Below are 17,283 nucleotides of genomic sequence, written 5' to 3'. Positions count from 1 at the left end.
CCATGAATGCCTCATGCTACAGTGCAGATCATGCAATTTACAGACTGAATTTTGTCCATTGCATGTGTTGCATCTTCAACACGAAGATGTGTCCGTTCTTTTCTTTCATTTAGTTGGCCTTCCTCTGAAAATGAATCATGAAAGAATTGATCTGTGCTTGTGCAGTGTACTGCTGTGCAAATGACTAATAAAACCACCTAAGATGAACATGGGTCTGAAAAGAGTGAACTTTATTATCAAAATACAAACATCCATGATGCTCCCTCAACCAATCCCATTCAATACTTTTCAAACCGATTTGAACCGGGTTTTTTCCTCTCAAATCCAAGTTGGTAGCTTCAGGGACATATCAGCCCGTTTGTTCATCACTGACTGAAAACCAGTGCTGTTAATGAAGAGGATTGTGAGAACTACGTGAAACCTTTTGAAAACACAAGACATATAAGCAGAGGTGAGTGTTGGGTCTCAGTTTACATTCTTCTTTTTTATCTATGACCTAGATACCGGTGAGCCCATAAACTACTCAGACAAAGTCTGCTTGACTTCTCAACATGATATGCACAAGACCCAGATGTGACTGATGGCTAGCTTGTAGTACGTGTCTGTTGTCACAGTGCTCAACAGTATGAGAAAAAAAATGCATTCAGAGTAAAAATGTATGAACAAGCATTCGGTTTGATGATCGACAACTCCGAGTCTCATGAAATGTTTGCAGGAGAAAGTCCATCTGTGTCTAAGTCCGCCTTGATAAGGTACAAACAGACCTTTCAAGCAATGATGAATACTAGGGTTAGTTACCTGCTGATATGTTGGAAGTTGGGATACAGAGGTGTTGTCAATCAACACCAGGAGAAAATCACAAAGCTATATACCATTATTTGCTATACTACTAGACTATTTTGATAATGCTTACAGGAGCATTGAGAAGCTTATCTGAGATTTTTGAATTTCTGTTTGGAAATTAACTCAGCAGCAGCACAGAGGCTTAATGGAAGCAGAATGGGTCAAAAGAGAAGCTCTCAGGAGAGCTTAGTGCTGGGTTAACTTACAGTGGAGCACATTTAATTACATTTTAACATCAACTCCTGCCACATGCATGAAGAAATGTTTCTATCTGCACAGTGTCAAGTATAAAACCTGCTTCATACACATCAGGGTGCACTACTCTCTGGTTCTTGGGTGAGTTTTCTGTCTCAGTAAAAAGAAACCGGCCTCCCCCTTCAGAAAGTCAAAGGGAAGGTATGAGTACACTACTTTCATTAAAGCAGAAAATTATTTTGCAAAGGAAGTCACCCCTGATCCGCTGGTGTTCACACTGGTGGAATGCAACCAGTTCTACTTGTGATCACGAGTAAACTTATATTTCACAATCCTAAATGCAATCAGTCGGTCAGTGGTGGAAGATCAGACTCATCCTTGAAGCAAATGAAGCTATAACCCAGCAGAGCACAAAATGCAAGTACAAATAAAGTCTTAAATGTACAACAGTGTAGAAATCTAAAAATGTAGAGTGTAGCTCTTGACTCTCCAACAGTGATAAACAGAATTATGTTATCTTGACCCATATAAGAAGCAATCAGTTCCCCATATTAAGCCCATGACAGGCCGGACACCCCTCTCAGCTCCCCTCCCCTTTGATTGCTCACATCCTCCTCCTCCTCTACTTCTCTTCCTCCTTGCTGCACGTTCAGCTCTACACTATCCTTCCGTCTTATCTCCCTGCCAGACGTCTCATTTACCGGGACCAGATAACTGATAGCAGCATTTTCCCGAAATCTGTAAGTGTGAGGCTTTCTTTCTTTTATTATTGTGCAGTTTTTCATGTGGATTAGGGGCCGCCCTACAATTCCGCGTGCTGAACGCACGAGCAGCTATGGATGCTCGTGACGCTGAGCGAAGCCATTAACGATGTATGCTAGGTCAAACTGAATGTCATAGAAATGTTTGGAGCATCATTAAGGGGGATTCGGCCTTTACTGTCGTTGGACAGTTCAGAATTATTAAAGAGTAGTTAACTCAGCATGTCATATGAATGTTTCAACTCAAACCGAGTTTGACTTTGCATGTCTTCACCGTCTACGTGACTGCTTTCACGACCATTTCTTTCCCGGATTTCCGCTGTGCTGTTGTCTTTCGTTTAAAAAAAGTGTTTGTTGTCAAATATTACACAACGTAGCACAGACGGGAATTAATTTGGCGTCATGAAAACACAACGAGCAAGGACTGTGTCGGTGCTAATATCCTGTCACCAACTTTTCCGTGTTATTTCATGTGTTTTAAATATTTGAATCCTCCATGTTTAAAAACGAGCAACATCCTCTGCTGAAGATGAAGGACGACGGAAGGGCTCAGGCCCAGGCTATTACACAACACCTACCCCTTCGAAATCACTGATACGGGAGCAAAACCAGTATGTCTACTTATTTTTTTATTTTTTTTATTTTCTGGCTGCTGGGCTCACGAAGTTGGTTCCAAAGCAACACGGCTGGCTGCTTGCTTGCTTGTGTAATAGTAAACCGATACGTTGGTGAGTGAAATGGGTCATTGTGTTCAGAGAGCCATTGTTGGATAGCAGTGGGGGTGTCCCTTTATAGACACCGACCACCTGACTGCCTTTTCCATGCTCATTTGCCCTTGATATGACTGTCATGTTAACATGTGGGCAGCCTGAGCTAGCTGGCTAAAAATTGCAGGAGCAGATCCATGGAGCTTTGTTCTTAATGCCTGCTGACAGTTAAGGTCAGTGGTTTCCAAAATGAGGCGCTGGACCTTCAGGGGTCTCTTTGAGTCCATCAACTGATTTAGTTATCAAAAACTGTCATTTTCCTTGTATTCACTGTCATAAGTTGAATTACATCCCTCCTATGACATGTTACGATCAACGGGACTCTCCATTCTCTTGAGATATAGAAATTTGACAAGCCCTGGTTTTGTTTGTTCTTTTTGCTCCAGTTCTACATACCGATTTGACCTCGATGTAAATTCAACATCTTGCCAGGTGTTTAAGCGGTTTCGCAGCTGTACTGTTCAGTGTGACATGGACTTGTTTGTGCTTTTCCTTGAACAGTAAAAACCTCTGTGTTTGGCCTGCAGTCAGAGGTCCTTTTGACCTTCAGCTACAAAGTTGTGGAACCTGTTGAGACTGAAATTTGATGAGGGGGAAAAGCAGAAGGAGCAGAACCAGCAACACAGGCGATTAGAACCCGAATAAACTTCTGAGACAAAAGTTTTAAAGACTGCTTGAGTGCAACGGTCGCTTTTTAAAAAATATTTTTATGACTTTATAGATAGCTTTTATATCTTGTTGATCAGAGTGCATCATGCATGCCAGTTTAAACTGTGAATGTTTCCCTCCTTGAACGAAAGAACCAAACATTCACTGGTATTGACAAAGAATAGCCTTTGGATGTGATGCTTGCCCTCTGAAGGAGAGTTGAAGGCAGGTTATGTTCGTTTGGCATTTGAGTAAAAATGAACTGCCTTTCTCCAGAATAAGGCACTCACTCCAACATTGATCCTATTCACACAGCATGTTAAAGGCTCGACTAATGATGGCTGCAATGCTGCTTTGCTGTTTGAAAGCACACACTGAAACTGTGCCACACAACCCTTAGTTCAGCCAATACGAACAACCGAAGGTGAAGGGTGGCAGCTTAAAAAAAGAAGAGAAAAAAACGGTTGGCTAATAGTGTGACTCTCATCCCAGCCTAATGTTTGTCTGTGTCTAGACAACAGGATTTTTGTGAAAGAGGTCAAAGGTTAGTCATATGAAAAGGTTAAAGGTTTCAAGTCTGTGGACTGAGGATTTTCTAATGCTGGCTGACTGACCCAATAACCTGAATATTTGTCCACTCTCACAGTAAAAGTTGGGATCTTCAGATCAGGACGTCTCTGAACTACTTAGAAAAGTTTGAGGTTTGTCCTCCTTTCGTTCCAAATGTTCTGTGGTGCAGTCTGAATGCTGGTTTTTGCTCGCGTAGAACGCATTCCGGATCATTGAATTCATACAGAAAGGATACATGAAGAAATCCTGGTGTGTGTCTGTTCTTGATATTCTTTTTTCTTTTGCCTGAAGTGTCAGCAGACCTGTTGCTAACAAGCATTTTGTCAAACGATGCTTTTGATCTTTGGATCAAACCTTCTGGATTCACTTATTCATGCTCTTCTTCATGTCCAGTGTAAATAAGTGTCTCTCTGTCTGACTGAGTCTTCACTAAAAGGAATGATTTGAGCGTGTTCCACCTCATCGCAAGTCGTCACGTCAGCAGTTTTGAATGCAACCACTTCTCCCAAGTCACCCCATGCTGTATGTTATTGCTGCTCCAATCACAGTCCAGTACCAGATCCAGTCCTCCAACAGAAATAACCACCCAGACCATAATTATTCACGCTGGGGGAAAAAAATAAATAGAAATCCTTATGTAGAGAGCACAGTATAAACAAATGACTGCTTCTGTTTTACCTGAATCTCACTGGCTGCAGCAAAATCCCGGTTATCTCCAGATGATTCTGATACGCTTGTTATTATAGCTGAGCTCAGCAAAATCCATAACACTCAAACCTTGACTAAATGTCATTCAAAACCGAGAGATGTACTACAAAGCAAAATAAAAGCGAGGGAGGTATGTTGAGCTTGAAGTAAAAGCTTCCAGTGTGATGAAGACGGCACTCTTTTCTTCTGCTAGATTACCATGGTAACTTGGCCGAACACCTAACCTGCTGCAGAGTGGTTTATGATGAGGGTTTCAGATGAACTCATTGACTCTCATTGTAACATGTCGAAGCAAATCTAAACCTGCCGAGCTGCAGGTTTAACCACCAAAGCACGGTTATAGTGGCACGCACTTTTGGGTTGCCATGGGAACCTACGTGCCCTCAGTTGGTGGTGCAGTGTAGGTTAGGTACAGTGTGTTTTCACATTTTAGTTACACCCCTCAGGTGCATCATCGATCCAATGAACATTTTGTCCAAACTTCATCACAACCAGCAGTCCTTCAGTTATTTATTTAATGGTGCAATTTTTATGAATAGTCTGTAGAGCCATAATGAATATTGTCCATGGTATTATATGTGTAACTGAGATTGGTCAGTGTCCCAATCTCAGTTGCACATAGTTTAATTAAAAGTAAAGCACGAAATTGCCTTGGCCTATCCTCTAGATGCACAAAAGTTGTACTTTTGATTCGTTCTCTGTATCAGCAAGAGTTTCAATCCTTTGATATGAGTATCAGAGGTTTTATTACATTTTATCTGTCTTCGGGAACATCGGGCGTCTACAAGGACACCGTATTTTTGTGATAAGTGTCTCAGACTAAGCCATATTGTGTGAGAAGATGAGAGCAAAATAAACTATATGAAGTCGTGTTTGTGTCGTACATACAGTAGCAATGCTGCTGTAGGGTTGGACATAACAAGCACGATAAGACGCAAACGCTCATGCAGATTAACACGACGTTAACCATGCACGATGTGATGGTGCTCAAAATGAGGAGAAAGATGACGGTGCTGACCCTCACAGCCCTGATAAGACTTTCCTATTTAAAATGAACATTGGCTTTTGTCAGTAGGCAGTTGTGATTTGTCTTCTTGCACCACGATGTCTCGCTTTTTGATGCCCATCCGCTCATCCTCATGTAAGTGTATGTAGACGTGGTCCTGGCCTATAATTTGTAAATGTGCTGAGCAGGACTGCTTTTCCTCTTTTTTATTCTTTCATTTATTTATTTATTTTTTTTCTGTGTCGATATGTGTGTTTTATGCAGAGCAGTTTCAGCATCATTGATAGAATACAATACAAGTTGCATTGTTTCAGTTGTAACGATATGACTGTTTGCTTTGCTGCCTCTCATATTATACAACTGTTAAATAAACTCCGTTTTAGATGTCATTAGCCAGGTTTCCAGTGCTGTTTGTGATCGCTATTCAGAGGATGTGAAGTTGAAATGCTGTGTTTTTTGCCTGTTTTGAAGCAAACCTGATGCATATTAGGGGAGATGGAAACAACTTGGTGAATCTCACCTGATCTGTCAAAGATGAAAATGACGCGACTCTACCGCCTTCCCAATCTGCACCGATAAACCGCCAACACGTACTCGCTTTTACAGATGAAAGTAATTCCTGAAGAGGAGCTCTCTCCATTTTCCTCTTGTGGATGTCCGCCACAGTTTTTTTTCCCCACCTATCCTCAGTTTGTTTCCTGTTAGGAAAACTACTTCCTCTATTGAATTACAACCACTAGCAGCATAGCTTATACCTCGCTCTCTGGTGACACTAAAGAAGCTTATACTAGTTTATTCTAGTCAAACAGAAAGAGACATCTCAGCGTTTGAGCTGAGCAGCAGAGGGATACATACTCAAAGCAGGGAACTATTTGTCTACTGATCTTGTAGCTACAGCTTTGTACATGCTGACTTGCAAGACCGCCGTCATAGTTCCTGCTAAAGGAAAAGGTCTAAAACTACCTTAGTGCGAGCCAGATGAATCTAATGAGATACACAGATATAATCAGCCAGCACTGCTTGTGTGTCAACTAATTCAGACCTGATGCAATCTTGACTGATCTTGATTCAACATGAACTGGCATCAGATCTGTCGGCGAAGGTTCTTTTCTGATTGGTTACTCAGCGGGGCGGTTAAGCGCATGAGAAAGGAGACGGCAGTGATGACAGACAGCAATCGGTGGATTTGTTTGTCTTCATTTCACCTAAACGAACGAGTTTTGCTTTTATTTTTTAAATACTGTGAATGCAGTTTGGAAGGTTACTGCAGACTGATGGTGGAACAACCCTCTGGGTATGTTGAAGTTGATTTAAATAAATGTAAAAATTGATTCCCTGTTGTTTTTTGTTTTTTTTTTTCTTTGTTTTTTCTCTCTAATCTGGCTAATCCTTGTCCGAACGAGTCATTCGGACACAATAATTCATACAGGACTGGGGGATGCTAAACAGGACTTTCATGCAAGCCACTACAGACCTTTTTAATAAGTTGTTTTTAAGATGAAAAGTCTGTTATTGATTTGGGATTGCTGACTGTGTGTTTTTATTTAATCGGGTTCCACTCTCTTTGTCTCTCCCTGCAGCAGTGATCATGTCATCAGTGCTGCAGAAGCTGATCAGCCCCATGGCCGGCCCCTCTGCCGAGCCTCCCAGGAACAAGGTGACTGTAGTTGGAGTGGGCCAGGTGGGCATGGCCTGCGCTGTCAGCATCCTGTTGCGGGTAAGGCACTCTGCACCTCTGTATTTAAATAAATTAATTAAACTTCAGTGTGAGAGAAGAGCTGAAATAAAAGAATATTTTTTATGTTTAAATCAACATTTTCCACACTGTTCCAATGAGAGTCCTCTTCATACTATTACATTTTCTTTCATATGAGGGAAACATGAAATACAGTAACTGTTGAAAAGCGCAACAGCATTTCCTGTGAGCATGTCGCAGTAAATGTGCCTCCTCAGGGGTGAGAATGACGTCCGTAATGATCTTGTCGTCTCTTCCTTTGCTCTCTCTCTCAGGATCTCTGTGATGAGCTGGCTCTGGTGGATGTGATGGAGGACCGTCTCAAGGGAGAGATGATGGACCTGCAGCATGGCAGCCTTTTCCTGAAGACTTCCAAGATAGTTGCAGATAAAGGTCAGAACCTCCACATGCTCTTTACCTGCACACTTCTAGGCCTCTCGGAATGTCACTCAGCAGCTTTCTTTTCTGTCCCCCGACAGACTACGCAGTCACTGCCAACTCTCGCCTTGTCGTGGTGACAGCTGGTGTTCGCCAGCAGGAAGGTGAGAGCCGCCTCAACCTGGTCCAGAGGAACGTCAACGTCTTCAAGTCCATCATCCCACAGATCGTCAAGCACAGCCCCAACTGCACACTCATCGTGGTGTCTAACCCTGGTGAATACACGCCTTTACACCAACAGCGTGAATTACATATGATCCCTTATTCCAGGGATATTGACAGATGGAATGATGGTATTAGTTTTGATAGTAACTTAGTCTTCTCTTTTCTTTTTGCTTGTGTGTTTTGTACATTCATATTGATACATAGTTGATGTGCTGACCTATGTTACCTGGAAGCTGAGTGGTCTGCCAAAGCACCGGGTCATTGGTAGCGGCACCAACCTGGACTCTGCCCGCTTCCGTTTCATGATGGCTGAACGCCTTGGTATCCACTCCAGCTCCTTCAATGGCTGGGTGTTGGGCGAGCACGGAGACACCAGCGGTGAGTACACACAGGGAGCGAGCTGCTGTGTCTGATGTGTTAGCAGCCCAAGAACTCTAGTGATGTAGCCTGGCTGAGGTTGCTCAGATGCAGCGCAGTACTGACTTTTTGTTGTCATTCCAGTGCCTGTGTGGAGCGGGGCCAACGTCGCCGGAGTCAACCTGCAGAAACTGAATCCTGACATTGGCACCGACGCTGATAAGGAGCAGTGGAAGGCTACACACAAGGCTGTGGTGGACAGGTAAGCTGTTGTTGTACTTCACAAAGCTCGCATTCACAGTTGCAACAAACCTAGGAACCCCTGCGTCTGGGTTTGTCCCTATGCCTGGGTGACCTTTCTGACTCAGCTCTTCTAACTACTGTCTTGATGGAGCAGGACAAGCAGCACAATTCCAAACTTTTTTTTCTTGATTCTATACTGAAAATGTTTACAAAGAAAGAATCCTATAAATTGTTTATGTCTGGAAATGTGCAGCCTAAGCCAGGCCCCGGACTCTGCTCATCCTTTAACCCTCCTGTTGACTTTAAATCAAGAACTGGTTGTGGTTTCCTTCACTAAATATCGAAGGCTGACTATTTTCTTAAAGAAACTTCATGTAATTTGAATAATTCAGTGAATTTATAGAAAACTATCAATCAACAGATGTGGATCATATGTTACCTAAGCAAAGACTTCTGTGTGAGGCTTTGATATTGTTTTGAAAACTAGCTGTCAGACAGATGAGCGTTTACAGGCATAAGGTTTCACTTTTACCTGCTTGGTGTGATGAAGGATGTTCTCCAAGGGTCAGTCCTTAGACCACTTTAATTCTACATATCAAGGGTCTTGATCAAAATGCTTTTTAAAAATGTTTTAATGCCTGTGAGTATGAGTTTACTTCCGCAATGAAGTAGAGGAGAAAAGACATGTACTGTACTGTTATAGAACTTCAGCAGTTATGAGGCCATGACTAATTACAGATGTCGAACAAAGAGCTGTGGGAATGTAACCTGTAACTCTTGTAGTGTTAATGTTGGCTTAACTGACTCACTGCCTGGCTCATCATCAAAGCTACTTCTGTGGTTATTTCCTTTATCGAATGATAAAACCTGTCAGTTGTTTTGATTCAAGCAGCTGACTCCTCATTTTATGAATTGGGTTGTCTTTATCTTATTGCTGACCATCAGCAACTTTAAATGTTAAATTCACAGGCTTGAACTTTCAGGTTACTGTGTGGGTTGTGTCGTCACTATGGATGTATTCTAATATAGACCTATGAAAAGTGGCACACAGTCGGAACACGGATACTAACAGAGTTCCTCTTCGTGTTGCAGCGCTTACGAGGTGATCAAGCTGAAGGGTTACACCAACTGGGCCATCGGCCTGAGTGTGGCCGACCTGACCGAGAGCATCATCAAGAACATGGGCCGTGTCCATCCCGTCTCCACAATGGTCAAGGTCAGACACGCGGATACACTACTGCTTACGCAAGATTTAAAAAAACCCACAGTTGTGCACCAGTCTGACTTCATGCCTGGACGTTGGGTTCATTGAGTCGTTCAAGAGATGCTGAATACATGTGATGTCTGATGATGCAGTTTTAATTCATTTTTGTAGAGGTTTAATATTTATCAGCATCCGTTAAATCTCTTTAAGTCTATGTACACACTTGTGCCACTGTCAGTTTTTAATATATTGTTTTTTAACTAATATATTGGGTATTAAGCCGTATATTTATTAGTAGCAACACAATGTTTAGTTAAGACAATCGGTATAAATCGGATGGTGACTGATGTTGGAGAACAGATATTTAGTGTATTTTATTGCGATATTTTATGTAACGTCATCCTGTTACAGGCTGTATGTAAACACCAGATCTAAATGCTCGTATATTGTGCCTCACTCAATGGCATCAGACGGATCTGCATCTTCGTATCCCACGTAAAAAAGGAACAAACCTTTCCTTTGTCTGTCCCCCTTACTGAACACTGCCATGTAGCTGTAGATGCTGATAATCAGGTGTGTATTGTGTTTTCCAGGACATGTACGGCATTGGTAACGAGGTCTTCCTGTCTCTGCCCTGCGTTCTGAACGGCACCGGCGTTGGCAGCGTGGTCAACATGACCCTGAATGATGACGAGGTGGCCCAGCTGAAGAAGAGCGCTGACACTCTTTGGGGCATCCAGAAGGACCTCAAGGACCTGTGAACACAAGTGCACTCGACACCCCCACAGTGCAGAGGATCCTGTCGTCTCACGCGCACTCCTTTTCTAACTGCCGCTTCTCAGACTGGATTGTTCTTAATTTAAAGGGTTATACAAGTGTTTTTTTTTTTGTTTTTTTTTTTAAAATCATGCCGGTGTGGATTTCTACTTCACATGTCTGTCATCACATTATCAGAGCGACATTATGTCAAGGTCCACTTACAGTCTGTCACCCAATACTAAAAATCACTGGTATGCTACTTTAAAATAAGGCACTCGTAGGCTCAAGTTGCTGTTAGTGTGTTGGTGTTAGCAGATGTAAGCTGATCTGTGTTTGTGTATTCAGTAGGGATTTCTATGCTTCAGTTCTTTGGACCAGAATCCAACGCTGTTCCCCAAGAGCCCAAAGTGTCACCGTGCTCCTCCACCATATTCTGCACTGAGTGGTGCATTTAGCTCCCTCCAGGGAATCGCTGGGAGAAAGACCACAAATGTCTCCAAAGACCCCCCCGAAAAGAACATGTTTTCCTCCATCCTTTATTTCAACCTGTTAGTTGACAGGACATAACTTGACTAACACATAGTGAAATGTGACGTTTGAGTGTTACCGGCGGGGGGGAGTGGAAAAGTCAAATGTGTTTCTATGTCCTCGTGTTATCAGCTGTGTTGGAACCATCAACATGTAACTTAATAAAGTTGGAGCTCATGAAGGGCACTGTGTGCGTAAGAGTTTTTGTTTTGTTTTTTCATGAAAAAAAAAAAAAATGACTGTCCAGGTCACTCTGTCCTCAAATAGTAAAGGAAAACGTGTTTGTCCAGGAGTTCTGTGCAGTAAAATGGAAACAGATTTTCAAACTAAACTTTTAAACTTCTATTAACCGTCTTCACTGTTTTCCTGGAAAATTGTCAGCGTTGCTTCTGACCGACTTTTTTTTTTATTCAGAGTTTGTTAACAAAAGCCGTCTCTTTAAAAGCATAAAATTAAGTTCCTCCAACAAATAAAAATAAATTAATAAATCAAGATTCAGATTTTGATTTGCTCAAAACTTTTAGATGAAATGGCCTTGAAACCAGTCTGACATTTCTGACCAATCAGAGCAGAGTCTGTCCTTTGAAGGAGGACCATAAATAAATGGAAGTCAAAATGGAATGTTTCAGATGGAAGAGGACAAGTGTCGATGCTGCAATGTTCAGTTTTAAATGGTACACATTTATGCAGCACCGTTGAACCCTATTTAGGCTCAACGACGCACATTATACAGTATGTTGGGCTTTTACTCTCCAGTAATAATGAACATAATGGGCAATCTTGGTTTCAGTATCTTGCCCAAGGACAAAACTGCGAACATACCCACCATATTTCAGAAAAAACTTTAGAAGATTAATGTATGCTAACCTGTTCAAATAGAGTTCCTAAAATGAGCAGTGTATGGGATTTTAAATCCACTTCAAGATATTTTTATGTCCACCGAGCAAAGATTTTTATTTTTTTTTTTTTGGTGCTGAGCCTGACATGGAAGCAGACTTTAGTGGTTTGTCGGGTGACAATCATTTTTAAAGCAAACATTTGAAAAGATCATAGATGCAAATCTATTTTCCTGGTTTTTGGTGACTATTAAATGCTTTTGACAGTTGGATTAAAAGAGGTTGTGGATTATGCTTTATTAAGTTTGGACAGCCTCAGGCTCATTTATGTGTGTGTATCATATACAGAAATTAGACAAACGTGATAACAAAGACTGACATTTCTTTATGGGTGACTTTTACAAAGTTTACTTCAATGGTGCAAATATCTAACAAGTTTTCAGTTTAACGACCCAAAGTGAAGGATTCTGTGGGTCAATCAGCAAAAGTTGTTTGGTGTGTCTTAAATGTTTTTTTGTATATCAAAAACTATTGGCTTAGATGCGTTTTTCCATTGTACTTCTAAGCCTACACAACACAAACATGAATAAATAGGATTATTTGCTCTTTCATAAACTATAAATCCAGCGGACGCAGGATGAACCTTCGGGAATACAGTAAAAACGATCACACTGCCCTCTTGTGGTTGTATTAAGGCGCTGCAGTAATTTAGTTTTCGGCTCAAATGTCAGAAGAACGACATCTATGTGGAACTTGCGTGTTCTACCCAATCTGATCATGAATGGCTGTTTGTCAGTTTGTTCGCCCTGTGATAGACTGGTGACCTGTCCATAATACGATGAAGTGGACATGGACATTTGTTATTTCTATGATAAAGCTCTCAAGATGATTTCGAGCAAAAATTATCCTGTGTCAGCTAAGATATTCCTTTTTTAACTGTAGTTATTTTCCCGCCCTAGTACTGCTGTAGGTCTGACAAGAACATCACATTAAACATGGGTACAAAAAGTTTTATTCGGGTTACACAGTTTTATCTGAAGTCTAGGCTGAAATGGTAAAACATTGACTTTCCACCACAAATCCCACATTTCGTCAGAGGAAGACACACATCGGTTTCAGGTGGGCACCTCCAGTTCTCGCGAGAAGAGAAAGAGGGGCGAAAACTTCTCGGTCCTCGCGCTTTTAACGGCTCTTCTGTAAAGATAGCTGTTGTAGCGTTTCCCAAAGCGGAGGCCGAACGGGTTATAGTTGAACTTACTCCGGCGGTCGTTGCACAGGAGCTGCCGCTGGTCGTCGCTCTCTCTGGCGGAGAAGCACAGGCTTGGGTCTCCCGCTGTGAAGTCTCCTGCGGTCCTCCTGAGCGCAGAGAGGACTGCTGCTGATGAAGAGGAGCAGAGACATCAGCTCAACAGCGCCACGACGACACTTACGTAAAGATTCATACATTAAACTCAGTTGTCGCTACATCATTTGTTGAGCTACAATGGAAATCCGTCTCTCTTTATTTGAAAAGTTAAAGTTCTTTTTAGTTTTAAATTCTTTTTAGCCCAGAAAAAAGAACCTTGAAACCTCAGGCTCCATAATTTTTTTTATCTATAAAAAAAAGATAAAAAGATATAAACACCACACCAAGAGGGTGGTTTTACACATACATTAGATATTAAAGAGGATATCCAGTGTCTATACACCTCATGTTGGAACTTAACGACAGGATTCATAAATCAAATATAAAATTAACAAAATAAAAGAAAATATCTACGTTTCGGATTTTAACTCTTGCCTGTGTGGAGCTCCAGTGACGTTATGAGGTCACTAGAATCAAGTAAAAGGAACAAAAATAAGATAGTAAACAGAGGTAAACTCTGCTCAGGTGGCCCACCTGTTGCACGAGTCTCCTGGTCAGACGCAGGTCCGGGCAGAGCCGCCCCCTCACTCTCTCCATCCTGAGCACCAATCAGCGCGCTCACCACAACCAAAAGCAAAATTCTCATCTTTCAGCCAGAGATCCTCTCTGTGTGAGTCCAAGCTGTTGTGTTCACCCACGCAGCGGGAACTAACGTGTTCCCCGCCTTCAACCCAGTTTTGTGTCTCCACCAGGTGACCTCCTGCTCCTTGGCTTGGCCAGCTCGCAGCTGGCAGCCAATCACAGTGGCCTGCCTATGCGGCGCTGTCTGCTGGCGCTGGTGCTGAAATGCATCATTCATCAGCTCTTCTGGGAAATGTTGACAGGTCAGCGTGATGCGCGCAGCACCCATCCAGGACAAGATAATACGGCACCGCTTATAGAAACAGGGAGGAAACACAAAGCATTTGTTTACCTCAGAGCCAGTTTGACAGCAATGGGCAAAGGTGTTTTTTAAATCAACTTATTACCTATGAAATAGAGCTGTATGTTGTCTCTGTGGCAGAAAAAACGAATGTAGATCCACCCCAGAGTTAAGATAAAGATAAAGTTTATTTGCCATTTGTACATTTGTTAAAGTACATAGGAATTATTGTGCAGAGGACACTCAGACTACAAAAATGTGAGAAGGACTGAACATTAAAACTAAAACAGCAGTAAAAATAATAAAATAACAACAAATATCAGACACTTTACACTTCACCTAAGAATATTGCACATTTCCCGGTTGATTGTCAATGAACAGAGGTAGCTTGGTCAAGAGGACTGATGGTACTTTGCTTTTGCCATCAGTCTCACTGTAGCAGGGAAGAAACTGTTGCAAAAGCGTGTTTTCCGTGTGATGATACTGTCCGTTCTGCTTAGTCTAAGGCTGTATGTAGAGTGTTTATGTTTGAGGAGGTTGTGGACTGGGTGATGTGTGTCTCTGATGATTCTATGTGCCTTCTTCGTGCAGCATTGTGTGTAAATGGTGGCCATAGAGGGAAGTTTTGTTTTTATGATCCTCTCTACAGTCTCGATCACCCTCTGAAGAGCCCTCCTCTCTGCCTGGGTGGTATTACCGTACCACACAGTGATGCCGGTTGTGAGGATTCTCTCCACCAAACCTTTGTATGCTTGGGTGAGGGGGCGGAGGCTCAGGCCAGCCTTCCTGAGCAGTCTGATAAAGAGCAGCCTCTGCTGGGCCTTTTTCACCGTGGCAGTGGTGTTTGCAGACCAGCTTAGATTTGCCGCTAACTGAAGACCAAGGAACCTGTAGCTGGCCACTCTCTCCACCTCAGTCCCCCTGATGTTAACGGGCTGCAGAGGGGGGGCTTTCTTCCTAAAGTCCATTATAAGTTCTTTGGTTTTGCCTACATTGAGGATAAGGTAATTCTCCTCAACGTAAGCAAGCATGTCCTTGATCAGACCCCTGTACCCCGACTCGTCCCCACCTTTGATCAGACACAGGATGGTTGTGTCATCCGCGTACTTGATGATGACGGTGTCGTCCCGGGTGGAGACCCCGTGCTGACGGTGTGCTCAGCTGAAATCCTGCCTCCCATCCTCACCTCCTGTGGTCTATCCATGAGGAAATTCAGAATCCAGTAGCAGGTGGTGGGCGGGACCCCCAAGTCAGTTAACTTTACAATCAGTTTGCCAGGCCGGATGGTATTAAAGGCTGAGCTATAGTCAAGGAAAAGCATCCTGACATATGTCCTGCTGCGGTCTAGATGTTGTACTGCAGGACCATGACTACTGCATCATCCACTGATCTGTTGGGACGGTATGTTGTTTTATTTTATATGAACCTCTTTAGAAGACTTTTAAGTAATTTTATAAAATAATTTAACAATATTTTCTTGAAAAATTTAATTGTTTAAAAAAGGTCCTTTGTAGTTATTTTATCCATTTCGTTCTGTATTTTTTCAAAATAAGATGAAAGGGATTCACTGACAGAGACAGAGGGAATTTGACTGCAGATTGTTTCAGTAAACTCAGATATTGAGTTGTCTGATGAGGAAGATCAAGAAAGGTTAGCCGAGGTTATCCATAGTATTGGGCCTCACACACCAGTGTTCAAATAGTAGAAGAATCCTTGGCCAGAAATCAGTTTCTAGAGCCTCAGGACTCTGGCAATCACCAATGCACAGCTTCAGTATGAGAATGACTGCCAGTTCTTATGTTGAAATAGATATTTTCATTGAATTTATTGACTGTCATTGTGGTTTAGTTTTACATATATGAAATTCTAATGTACACTGTAGAGGACACGTGACATCTTTCAATTAAAAACTTTTAAAAATATATATATATAAACTGAACTAGTCGGAGAGATCATATTTCTCCAGTTTTAGCTTCTCTACATTGGCTCCCTGTTAAATCCAGAATAGGAGTTTCATCTCCTCACATATAAAGCTCTTAATGACCAAGCTCCATCATATCTTAAAGAGCTCATACTTTGATATTTTCCCAACAGAGAACGCCACTCTCAAACTGCAGGTTAACTTGTGGTCCCCAGAGTTTCTAAAAGTAGAATGGGAGGGAGAGCCTTCAGTTATCAGGCCCCTCTCTTGTAGAACCAGCTGCCAGTTTGGGTCCAGGAAGCAGGCACCCTCTCAAGCTTAGGCTTAAAACTTTCCTTTTTTGATAGAGCACATAGTTAGGAATGGCTCAGGTGACCATGAAACATCCCATAGTAATGCTGTTATTGGCCAAGACTACTCAGGGACCTCCCATGATGCACCTCTCCTCACTCTGCTCATGTACAAGTGGCATTATTATTGTCTTTAAATGATGTTTCTCTTTCTCAGCAGCTATCCCTGGCCTGGTTTTATGGTGCTTTCCTGTCTTCTCAACCCCCAGCCGATCAAGGCAGATTGCCACCCTTTCAAGTTCTGGTTCTGCGGGAGGTTTGTTCCTGTTAAAAGGAAAGAGAAGTTGAAATTAAATATGTTGGTTTACTTAGCGAGGCAACTTTTTGTTGAATTGGCTTTGTATACATTGGGATAATTTGGAGTTCAATTATGATTGTATTATAGTACTGTCACCTCACAGGGTTTCGGGTTCGAATTCCAGCTGGGGCTGGTTTTCAGACCCCTCTCTCTGAATCAGTTATTGAAAAGATTGTGGGCAACTACAGTGTGTGTGGGAGGCTAATGTTACTATATTGATAGATCTATAGAACAGCAGTGCAATTTTTACTGTATCTCCTCTTACATTTCACAACCTCAGTGGTCTGAAGATGCATAGGATATAATTTCAACATAAATTAAATCTGCTGAAGCTAATCTTGTGATCCAACAAGCAAGCGGGCCCAATCTGTTGTGAGAAATGACACTGTTTTTAGTCCAATAAATTATCCATCCATTTTCTGTACCCACTGGAGTCTATCCCAGCTGTCTTTGGATGAAAGGTGGAGTACAGTCCAGAGACAAACAACTGTGCACACTCACTCTTAGTGAATTTTGGATTGACTTCAGGTTAACCTGACACTGTGGGAGGGGATTGAACACAGAGGAATAACCTGCAAACTTCACCCAGTCAGGATTTGAACCAGAAATCTTCTTGCTGTGAGGTGAAGGTCCTAACCACAGCCTCCAATAAGTCAAGGAACAATAATGATAACAATCAGGTTT

At 42.1% G+C, this 17,283-nt stretch overlaps 2 protein-coding genes across 3 annotated transcripts; one reads left to right on the top strand and one right to left on the bottom strand.

The window, feature by feature from the left end:
- Positions 1-1,663: 1,663 nt before the first annotated feature.
- On the top strand, positions 1,664-11,113 carry ldhba (lactate dehydrogenase Ba). Its single transcript, XM_072377964.1, has 8 exons — positions 1,664-1,778; positions 7,079-7,215; positions 7,509-7,626; positions 7,713-7,886; positions 8,041-8,214; positions 8,338-8,455; positions 9,529-9,652; positions 10,234-11,113. Exons 2-8 carry the CDS (start codon positions 7,087-7,089, stop codon positions 10,399-10,401), a joined length of 1,005 nt encoding a protein of 334 aa, XP_072234065.1. The 5' UTR covers positions 1,664-1,778; positions 7,079-7,086; the 3' UTR covers positions 10,402-11,113.
- Positions 11,114-12,759: 1,646 nt separating this feature from the next.
- On the bottom strand, positions 12,760-13,870 carry kiss2 (kisspeptin 2). Of its 2 annotated transcripts, none has more exons than XM_072377129.1 (2): positions 13,643-13,870; positions 12,760-13,141 (listed from the first exon to the last, which is right to left on the bottom strand). In XM_072377129.1, exons 1-2 carry the CDS (start codon positions 13,752-13,754, stop codon positions 12,879-12,881), a joined length of 375 nt encoding a protein of 124 aa, XP_072233230.1. In that variant the 5' UTR covers positions 13,755-13,870; the 3' UTR covers positions 12,760-12,878. The 2 variants fall into 2 exon arrangements, with proteins under 2 accessions (XP_072233230.1, XP_072233231.1); XM_072377130.1 differs by having other exon boundaries at positions 12,760-13,138.
- Positions 13,871-17,283: the final 3,413 nt, after the last annotated feature.

Source organism: Leuresthes tenuis, unplaced genomic scaffold (assembly GCF_036924035.1).
Source record: "Leuresthes tenuis unplaced genomic scaffold, fLeuTen1.0.hap1 SCAF_23, whole genome shotgun sequence".
Classification (NCBI taxonomy): domain Eukaryota; kingdom Metazoa; phylum Chordata; class Actinopteri; order Atheriniformes; family Atherinopsidae; genus Leuresthes; species Leuresthes tenuis.
Note: the sequence above shows the minus strand (reverse complement) of the source record. Positions and strands in the feature narration are given on the sequence as shown.

What these genes read in the sequence shown, in the direction of transcription:
- ldhba (XM_072377964.1), top strand. Translation starts at nt 7,087, where the DNA reads ATGTCATCAGTGCTGCAGAAGCTGATCAGCCCCATGGCCGGCCCCTCT. An exon ending in CTGTCAGCATCCTGTTGCGG is followed by an intron (nt 7,216 to 7,508) that starts GTAAGGCACTCT and finishes TCTCTCTCTCAG; the next exon opens with GATCTCTGTGATGAGCTGGC. An exon ending in CACAAGGCTGTGGTGGACAG is followed by an intron (nt 8,456 to 9,528) that starts GTAAGCTGTTGT and finishes TTCGTGTTGCAG; the next exon opens with CGCTTACGAGGTGATCAAGC.
- kiss2 (XM_072377129.1), bottom strand. Translation starts at nt 13,754, where the DNA reads ATGAGAATTTTGCTTTTGGTTGTGGTGAGCGCGCTGATTGGTGCTCAG. An exon ending in CCAGGAGACTCGTGCAACAG is followed by an intron (nt 13,142 to 13,642) that starts GTGGGCCACCTG and finishes CCTCTTCATCAG; the next exon opens with CAGCAGTCCTCTCTGCGCTC.